Source organism: Pezoporus wallicus, unplaced genomic scaffold (assembly GCF_028554395.1).
Source record: "Pezoporus wallicus isolate ANWC-B61680 ecotype Strahan unplaced genomic scaffold, APGP_CSIRO_Pwel_v1 contig_13232, whole genome shotgun sequence".
Lineage (NCBI taxonomy): Eukaryota > Metazoa > Chordata > Aves > Psittaciformes > Psittacidae > Pezoporus > Pezoporus wallicus.
Genome location: NW_026637644.1, coordinates 1 through 10598, shown reverse-complemented (window position 1 = coordinate 10598; position 10598 = coordinate 1). Strand labels below are relative to the sequence as shown.

The window sequence follows — 10598 nt, the reverse complement described above, 5'->3', positions numbered from 1 at the left end:
CATAAGCGCCCAAACCCCCATCTAACCCTATAGAAAGGCCCATACAACCCCTTGCAGCCCCATATAACCCCCTGGCAGCCCCATATAACCCCATATAACCCCCTTGCAGCCCCATATAACCCCCTTGCAACCCCATAACAGCCCCATATAACCCTTGCAGCCCCATATAGCCCCCTTGCAACCCCATATAACCCCCTTGCAGCCCCATATAACCCCCTTGCAGCCCCATATAACCCCCCTTGCAACCCCATATAACCCCCTTGCAGCCCCATATAACCCCTTGCAGCCCCATATAACCCCCTTTGCAGCCCCATATAACCCCCTTGCAACCCCATATAACCCCCTTGCAACCCCATATAACCCCCTTGCAGCCCCATATAACCCCCTTGCAGCCCCATATAACCCCCTTGCAGCCCCATATAACCCCCTTGCAGCCCCATATAACCCCCTTGCAGCCCCCTATAACCCCCTTGCAACCCCATATAACCCCCTTGCAGCCCCATATAACCCCCTTGCAGCCCCATATAACCCCCTTGCAGCCCCATATAAACCCCCAGGCATCAACCCCCATTGCAGCCCCATATAACCCCCTTGCAGCCCCATTATAACCCCCTTGCAGCCCCATATAACCCCCTTGCAACCCCATATAACCCCCTTGCAGCCCCATATAACCCCCTTGCAACCCCATATAACCCCTTGCAGCCCCATATATAACCCCATATAACCCCCTTGCAGCCCCATATAACCCCCTTGCAGCCCCATATAACCCCCTTGCAACCCCATATAACCCCCCCCATTGCAACCCCATATAACCCCCTTGCAGCCCCATATAACCCCTTGCAGCCCCATATAACCCCCTTGCAGCCCCATATAGCCCCCTTGCAGCCCCATATAACCCCCTTGCAGCCCTATATAACCCCCTTGCAATCCCATATAACCCCCTTGCAACCCCATATAGCCCCCTTGCAGCCCCATATAACCCCCTTGCAGCCCCATATAACCCCCTTGCAACCCCATATAACCCCCTTGCAGCCCCATATAACCCCCTTGCAGCCCCATATAACCCCCTTGCAGCCCTATATAACCCCCTTGCAGCCCCATATAACCCCCTTGCAGCCCCATATAACCCCCTTGCAACCCCATATAACCCCCTTGCAGCCCCATATAACCCCCTTGCAACCCCATATAACCCCCTTGCAACCCCATATAACCCCCTTGCAACCCCATATAACCCCCTTGCAGCCCTATATAACCCCCTGGCAGCCCCATATAACCCCCTTGCAACCCCATATAACCCCCTTGCAGCCCCATATAAGCCCCCTATAGGTCTCACCTTGGCTATAGGGACGTTGTCCTGGCCTGGCTTGAACTGGGCCCTATTGCAGAGGGCGATGATGCGGCTCAGCATGGTCCAGGTCTCTGAGGACTGGTCGAAGCTCTGCCCTGGGGTGGTGGGGCAGGAGGGATGAGGGCACCATAGGGGTGTATAGGGGCCATATATGGGGCTGGGAGAGGTGGTTATGGACCTTATCGCCCATAACGACCTATAGGGATGGAAGGGACCCATCATGACCTATAGGGATGGAAGGGACCCATCATGACCCATAGGGATGGAAGGGACCCATCATGACCTATAGGGATGGAAGGGACCCATCATGACCTATAGGGATGGAAGGGACCCATCATGACCTATAGGGATGGAAGGGTCCCATCATGACCCATAGGGATGGAAGGGACCCATAATGACCTATAGGGATGGAAGGGACCCATCATGACCCATAGGGATGGAAGGGACCCATAATGACCTATAGGGATGGAAGGGACCCATAATGACCCATAGTGATGGAAGGCACCCATAACGACCCGCAGTGATGGAAGGGACCCATAATGACCCATAGTGATGGAAGGCACCCATAACGACCCCTAGTGATGGAAGGCACCCATAACGACCCATAGTGATGGAAGGGACCCATAACGACCCATAGTGATGGAAGGTACCCATAACGACCCATAGTGATGGAAGGCACCCATAATGACCCATAGTGATGGAAGGCACCCATAACGACCCCTAGTGATGGAAGGCACCCATAACGACCCATAGTGATGGAAGGCACCCATAACGACCCACAGTGATGGAAGGCACCCATAACGACCCCTACTGATGGAAGGCACCCATAACGACCCCACCCATAGTGATGGAAGGCACCCATAGTGATGGAAGGCCCCATAGTGATGGAAGGCACCCATAACGACCCCCTAGTGATGGAAGGCACCCATACGACCCATAGACCCCAGTGATGGAAGGCACCCATAACGACCCACACCCAGTGATGGAAGGCACCCATAACGACCCATAGTGATGGAAGGCACCCATAACGACCCCTAGTGATGGAAGGCACCCATAGTGATGGAAGGCACCCATAACGACCCATAGTGATGGAAGGCACCCATAACGACCCCTAGTGATGGAAGGCACCCATAACGACCCATAGTGATGGAAGGCACCCATAACGACCCATAGTGATGGAAGGCACCCATAACGACCCACAGTGATGGAAGGCACCCATAACGACCCATAGTGATGGAAGGCACCCACAACGACCCATAGTGATGGAAGGCACCCATAACGACCCATAGTGATGGAAGGCACCCATAACGACCCACAGTGATGGAAGGCACCCATAACGACCCCTAGTGATGGAAGGCACCCATAACGACCCCTAGTGATGGAAGGCACCCATAACGACCCATAGTGATGGAAGGCACCCATAACACCCATAACCCGACCCCCCTAGTGATGGAAGGCACCCATAACGACCCCTAGTGATGGAAGGCACCCATAACGACCCATAGTGATGGAAGGCACCCATAACGACCCATTTGATGGAAGGCACCCATAACGATCCATAGTGATGGAAGGCACCCATAACGACCCATAGTGATGGAAGGCACCCATAACGACCCCTAGTGATGGAAGGCACCCATAACGACCCATAGTGATGGAAGGCACCCATAACGACCCATAGTGATGGAAGGCACCCATAACGACCCATAGTGATGGAAGGCACCCATAACGACCCCTAGTGATGGAAGGCACCCATAACGACCCATAGTGATGGAAGGCACCCATAACGACCCCTAGTGATGGAAGGCACCCATAACGACCCCTAGTGATGGAAGGCACCCATAACGACCCCTAGTGATGATAAGGACCCCTCATGCCCACCAACGCACCGGATTGGTCCTCGGTGGTGTCGGCGGTGTGGATGTGGTTGTCGAACCAGAGGTGGGCCACGGTCATGCGGTTCTGGGTGAGGGTCCCGGTCTTGTCGGAGCAGATGGTGGACGTGGAGCCCAAGGTCTCCACCGCCTCCAGGTTCTTCACCACGCAGTTCTTGCGCGCCAGGCGCTTGGCCGTCAATGAGAGGCACACCTGGGGGTCGGGAGGGCCCATAGGGACCTTAAGGACTTCCATAGGACCCATGGGATGGGATGGGATCCATAGGGACATCAAGAGACCCGTATGAGCTCCATGGGTCCATCAAGACCTTAAGGACTCCCATAGGACCCATGGGATGGGATGGGACCCATGGGGACATGAAGACCTTAAGGACTCCCATAGGACCCATGGGATGGGATGGGATCCATAGGGACATCAAGAGACCCGTATGAGCTCCATGGGTCCATCAAGACCTTAAGGACTCCCATAGGACCCATGGGATGGGATGGGATCCATGGGGACATCAAGAGACCCGTATGAGCTCCATGGGTCCGTCAAGACCTTAAGGACTCCCATAGGACCCATGGGATGGGATGGGACCCATGGGGACATGAAGACCTTAAGGACTCCCATAGGACCCATGGGATGGGATGGGATCCATGGGGACATCAAGAGACCCATATGAGCTCCATGGGTCCATCAAGACCTTAAGGACTCCCATAGGACCCATGGGATGGGATGGGATCCATGGGGACATCAAGAGACCCATATGAGCTCCATGGGTCCATCAAGACCTTAAGGACTCCCATAGGACCCATGGGATGGGATGGGATCCATGGGGACATCAAGAGACCCATATGAGCTCCATGGGTCCATCAAGACCTTAAGGACTCCCATAGGACCCATGGGATGGGATGGGACCTATGGGGACCTATGGACCCATCAAGAGAACATAAGGACTCCCATAGGACCCATGGGATGGGACCCATGGGTCCATGAAGACTTTGAACTTGATGGGACCCAATGGACTTGATGGGACCCAAAGGACTTAATGGGACCCAAAGGACTTAATGGGACCCAATGGACTTGATGGGACCTAAAGCGACTTGATGGGACCTAAAGGGACTTGATGGGTCCCTATGGACTTGATGGGACCCTATGGACTTGATGGGACATCAGTGGGACTTGATGGGACCCAATGGACTTGATGGGACCTAAAGGGACTTGATGGGTCCCTATGGACTTGATGGGACCCTATGGACTTGATGGGACATCAGTGGGACTTGATGGGACCCAATGGACTTGATGGGACCCTATGGACTTGATGGGACATCAGTGGGACTTGATGGGACCCAATGGACTTGATGGGACCCAATGGACTTGATGGAACCCAATGGACTTGATGGGACCCAAAGGGACTTGATGGGACCCAATGGAATTAATGGAACCCAATGGACTTGATGGGACCCAATGGACTTGATGGGACCCAATGGACTTGATGGGACCCAATGGACTTGATGGAACCCAATGGACTTGATGGGACCCAATGGACTTGATGGGACCCAATGGACTTGATGGGACCCAAAGGGACTTGATGGGACCCAATGGACTTGATGGGTCCCTATGGACTTGATGGGACCCAATGGACTTAATGGGACCCAATGGACTTGATGGGACCCAATGGACTTGATGGAACCCAATGGACTTGATGGAACCCAATGGACTTGATGGGACCCAATGGACTTGATGGGACCCAATGGACTTGATGGGACCCAAAGGGACTTGATGGGACCCAATGGACTTGATGGGACCCAATGGACTTGATGGGACCCAAAGGGACTTGATGGGACCCAAGGGACTTGATGGGAGGTCCACGTTACCGTGACGGTGGCCAGCAGCCCCTCGGGCACGTAGGCCACCACGATGGCCATGAAGAAGACCATGGCGCGCAGGAAGGGGTAGCCGATGACCATGGCCACCACGAAGAAGGTGGCCCCGAAGAAGATGGCGAGGCCGGCGATGATGTCCACAAAGTGCTCGATCTCGATGGCTATGGGGGTCTTCTCGTTCTCCACCCCCGAGGCCAGGCTGGCGATGCGGCCAATGATGGTCCGGTCCCCGGTGTTGATCACCAGACCCATGGCCGTGCCTTGTAGGAAGAGGGGAAGGGAGATGGGATGGGGTTGGTGGGGTCTAATGGGGGGTCTAATGGGGGTGGTGGGGTCTAATGGGGGTGGTGGTGTCTAATGGGATTGGGGTCTATGGGGTCTAATGGGGCTTGGTGGGGGGGTTGGTGGGGTCTAATGGGGGTGGTGGGGTCTAATGGGGGTGGTGGGGTTTAATGGGGTTGGTGGGGTCTATTGGGGGGTCTAATGGGGCTGGTGGGGTCTATTGGGGGGTCTAATGGGTGTGGTGGGGTCTATTGGGGGGTCTAATGGGGGTGGTGGGGTCTAATGGGGTTGGTGGGGGGTCTAATGGGGGTGGTGGGGTCTAATGGGGGTGGTGGGGTTTAATGGGGTTGGTGGGGTCTATTGGGGGGTCTAATGGGGCTGGTGGGGTCTATTGGGGGGTCTAATGGGGTTGGTGGGGTCTATTGGGGGGTCTAATGGGGTTGGTGGGGTCTAATGGGGGGTCTAATGGGGGTGGTGGGGTCTAATGGGGGTGGTGGGGTTTAATGGGGGTGGTGGGGTCTAATGGGATTGATGGGGTCTAATGGGGCTTGGTGGGGTTGGTGGGGTCTAATGGGGGTGGTGGGGTCTAATGGGGGGTCTAATGGGGTTGGTGGGGTCTAATGGGGGGTCTAATGGGGTTGGTGGGGTCTAATGGGGGGTCTAATGGGGTTGGTGGGATCTAATAGGGGTGGTGGGGATCTAATGGGGTTGGTGGGGTCTAATGGGGGGTCTAATGGAGTTAGTGGGGTCTAATGGGGTTGGTGGGGTCTAATGGGGGTGGTGGGGTCTAATGGGGGGTCTAATGGGGTTGGTGGGGTCTAATGGGGGTGGTGGGGTCTAATGGGGGGTCTAATGGGGTTGGTGGGGTCTATTGGGGGGTCTAATGGGTTTGGTGGGGTCTAATGGGGGTGATGGGGGTCTAATGTGGTTGGTGGGGTCTAATGGGTTGGTGGGGTCTAATGGGCGTGGTGGGGATCTAATGGGGGGTCTAATGGGGTTGGTGGGGTCTAATGGGGTTGGTGGGGTCTAATGGGGGGTCTAATGGGGTTGGTGGGGTCTAATGGGGTTGGTGGGGTCTAATGGGGTTGGTGGGGTCTAATGGGGGTGGTGGGACCTAAAGGGGGTTGATGGTCTCTAAAGGTCAAGGTAGGATCTAAAGGGATCTGGTGGAACCTAATGATCTTGGTGGGACCCATAGGTGATGTTGGGTCCCATAGGTCATGGTGACACCCATAGATCACGGTGGCACCCATAGATAACCGTGGCACCCATAGGTCATGGTGACACCCATAGGTGCTGGTAGCACTCATAGTTTATGGTGGTACTTATAGATCATGGTGGCACCCATAGGTCATGGTGGCACCCATAGGTGCTGGCAGCATCATAGCTCATAGTGGCACCCATAGACCATGGTAGCACCCACACATGCTCGTGGCACCCATAGGTGCTGGTAGCACCCATAGGTGCTGTTGGGACCCACCTTCCAAGCACATGGTGGAGAAGAAGGCGATGTTCCGGGTCTCCAGGGGTGACTCATGGGTGCACTCAGGTGACCGCGTCTGAGGCTCCGACTCGCCGGTCAGGGATGAGTTGTCCACCTGGAGATGATGGGGATGGAGGCCTCAGCCCCATGGAGGTGGACCAGGGACCTGTCTCCATCCATCCATCTCCATCCATCCATCTCCATCCATCTCCATCCATCTCCATCCATCTCCATCCATCCCATCTCCATCCATCCCATCTCCATCCATCTCCATCCATCTCCATCCATCCCATCTCCATCCATCTCCATCTATCCCATCTCCATCCATCTCCATCCATCTCCATCCATCCATCTCCATCCATCTCCATCCATCCCATCTCCATCCATCTCCATCCATCTCCATCCATCTCCATCCATCCCATCTCCATCCATCTCCATCCATCTCCATCCATCCCATCTCCATCCATCTCCATCCATCTCCATCCATCCATCTCCATCCATCTCCATCCATCTCCATCCATCTCCATCCATCCATCTCCATCCATCCCATCTCCATCCATCCCATCTCCATCCATCTCCATCCATCTCCATCCATCCCATCTCCATCCATCTCCATCCATCCCATCTCCATCCATCCCATCTCCATCCATCTCCATCCATCCCATCTCCATCCAACACATCACCATCCATCTCCATCCATCTCCATCCATCTCCTTCCATCTCCATCCATCTGATTTCCTTGCTTTCAATCTCCATCCATCCATCTCCATCCATCTCCATCCATCCCATCTCCATCCATCTCCATCCATCTCCATCCATCCATCATCCATCCATCTCCATCCATCTCCATCCATCCCATCTCCATCCATCTCCATCCATCCCATCTCCATCCATCTCCATCCATCTCCATCCATCCATCTCCATCCATCCATCTCCATCCATCCATCTCCATCCATCTCCATCCATCCCATCTCCATCCATCTCCATCCATCTCCATCCATCTCCATCCATCTCCATCCATCCATCTCCATCCATCTCCATCCATCCATCCATCCCATCTCCATCCATCTCCATCCATCCCATCTCCATCCATCTCCATCCATCTCCATCCATCCCATCTCCATCCATCTCCATCCATCTCCATCCATCTCCATCCATCCCATCTCCATCCATCCATCTCCATCCATCCATCTCCATCCATCTCCATCCATCTCCATCCATCCATCCCCACCCCACCCCACGCCACCCCACGGCACCTTGCAGCCCTGGGCCGAGATGATGCGGATGTCGGCCGGGACGCGGTCCCCCCCCTTGATCTCCACCAGGTCCCCAACCACCAGCTCGTTGGCGTTCACCTGGACCTTCTCCCCCTCCCGGATCACCGTGGCTTGCTGCAGGGGACAGCAGGGACCATGAGATCCATGGGGGGGGCATAGGGGGAAGGGGAGGTCCATATGGGGTCTATAGGGTGAAGGAGAGGTCCATATGGGGTCTATGGGGTGAAGGGGAGGTCTACATGGGGTCTATGGGGTGAAGGAGAGGTCCATATGGGGTCTATGGGGTGAAGGAGAGGTCCATATGGGGTCTATGGGGTGAAGGAGAGGTCCATATGGGGTCTATAGGGTGAAGGGGAGGTCTACATGGGGTCTATGGGGTGAAGATGAGGTCTATATGGGGGTCTGTAATGGGGTGAAGGGAGGTCTATATAGGGTCTATATGGGGTCTATAGGGTGAAGGAGAGGTCCATATGGGGTCTATAGGGTGAAGGGGAGGTCTACATGGGGTCTATGGGGTGAAGATGAGGTCTATATGGGGGTCTGTAAGGTGAAGGGGAGGTCTATATGGGGTCTATAGGGTGAAGGAGAGGTCCATATGGGGTCTATAGGGTGAAGGAGAGGTCCATATGGGGTCTATAGGGTGAAGGGGAGGTCTATATGGGGGTCTATAGGGTGAAGGGGAGCTCCATATGGGGCCTACAGGGTGAAGGGGAGGTCTATATGGGGTCTATAGGGTGAAGGGGAGGTCCATATGGGTTCTCAATGATGTCCCTATGGGGTTCTCCATGATGGAGATGATGTCCCTATGGGTTCTCCATGATGTCCCTATGGGTTCTCCATGATGGAGATGATGTCCCTATGGGTTCTCCATGATGTCCCTATGGGTTCTCCATGATGGCGATGATGTCCCTATGGGTTCTCCATGATGTCCCTATGGGTTCTCCATGATGGAGATGATGTCCCTATGGGTTCTCCATGATGGAGATGATGTCCCTATGGGTTCTCCATGATGTCCCTATGGGTTCTCCATGATGTCCCTATGGGTTCTCCATGATGGACATGATGTCCCTATGGGTTCTCCATGATGAAGATGATGTCCCTATGGGTTCTCCATGATGGAGATGATGTCCCTATGGGTTCTCCATGATGTCCCTATGGGTTCTCCATGATGGACATGATGTCCCTATGGGTTCTCCATGATGGAGATGATGTCCCTATGGGTTCTCCATGATGTCCCTATGGGTTCTCCATGATGGACATAACGTCCCTATGGGTTCTGCATGATGTCCCTATGGGTTCTCCATGATGGACATGATGTCCCTATGGGTTCTCCATGATGTCCCTATGGGTTCTCCATGATGGAGATGATGTCCCTATGGGTTCTGTATGATGTCCCTATGGGTTCTCCATGATGTCCCTATGGGTTCTCCATGATGGAGATGATGTCCCTATGGGTTCTGCATGATGTCCCTATGGGTTCTCCATGATGTCCCTATGGGTTCTCCATGATGGACATAACGTCCCTATGGGTTCTGCATGATGTCCCTATGGGTTCTCCATGATGGACATAACGTCCCTATGGGTTCTGCATGATGTCCCTATGGGTTCTCCATGATGGACATGATGTCCCTATGGGTTCTCCATGATGTCCCTATGGGTTCTCCATGATGGAGATGATGTCCCTATGGGTTCTGTATGATGTCCCTATGGGTTCTCCATGATGGCGATGATGTCCCTATGGGTTCTCCATGATGAAGATGATGTCCCTATGGGTTCTCCATGATGTCCCTATGGGTTCTCCATGATGGAGATGATGTCCCTATGGGTTCTGTATGATGTCCCTATGGGTTCTCCATGATGGACATGATGTCCCTATGGGTTCTCCATGATGTCCCTATGGGTTCTCCATGATGGAGATGATGTCCCTATGGGTTCTGTATGATGTCCCTATGGGTTCTCCATGATGACCATGATGTCCCTGTCCCCCCCTCACCTGAGGCACCAGGTTCTTGAAGCTGGCGATGATGTTGGTGCTCTTGAACTCCTGGTAGTAACCGAAGCACCCGGTGACCACCACGACGGCGATGAGGGCGATGGCCAAGTAGAGCTATGGGGCGAAGAGCGCGTTGAGGCCAACCCCACGGCGGTTCTTCTCCCCCATTGGGTTCTAGAAGTGTACGTGTGGGGTTCCAACCCCCCCCCCTTCCCCATCCCCACATCCCCACCGTGGTCTTCACCCCACAAGGAACCCAACCTACGTTGTCGGAGCTGCCGCGGTCGCCTTCGCCCTCTTGCACCCCATAAGCGATGAGGCAAATGGCGGCCGCCACCCACATGAGGCACTGGAGACCCCCCGCCAGTTGACGCCCAAACTTGACGCATTCCGGGGTGCCCCGAGGGGGGCGGAGCTCGTTGGGACCATCCCGAAGGAGCCTCTCGGCCGCTAC

General features: G+C 54.7%; 1 protein-coding gene across 1 annotated transcript; it reads right to left on the bottom strand.

Moving 5' to 3' along the window:
• Positions 1-1333: 1333 nt before the first annotated feature.
• LOC130597897 (potassium-transporting ATPase alpha chain 1-like) lies at positions 1334-10595 on the bottom strand (the record flags this gene model as incomplete). Its single annotated transcript, XM_057406822.1, has 7 exons — positions 1334-1443; positions 3235-3433; positions 5101-5369; positions 6872-6989; positions 8131-8265; positions 10145-10258; positions 10410-10595. Coding segments are annotated over 7 exons (1131 nt in total), but the record flags the coding sequence as incomplete, so codon positions are not given.
• Positions 10596-10598: the final 3 nt, after the last annotated feature.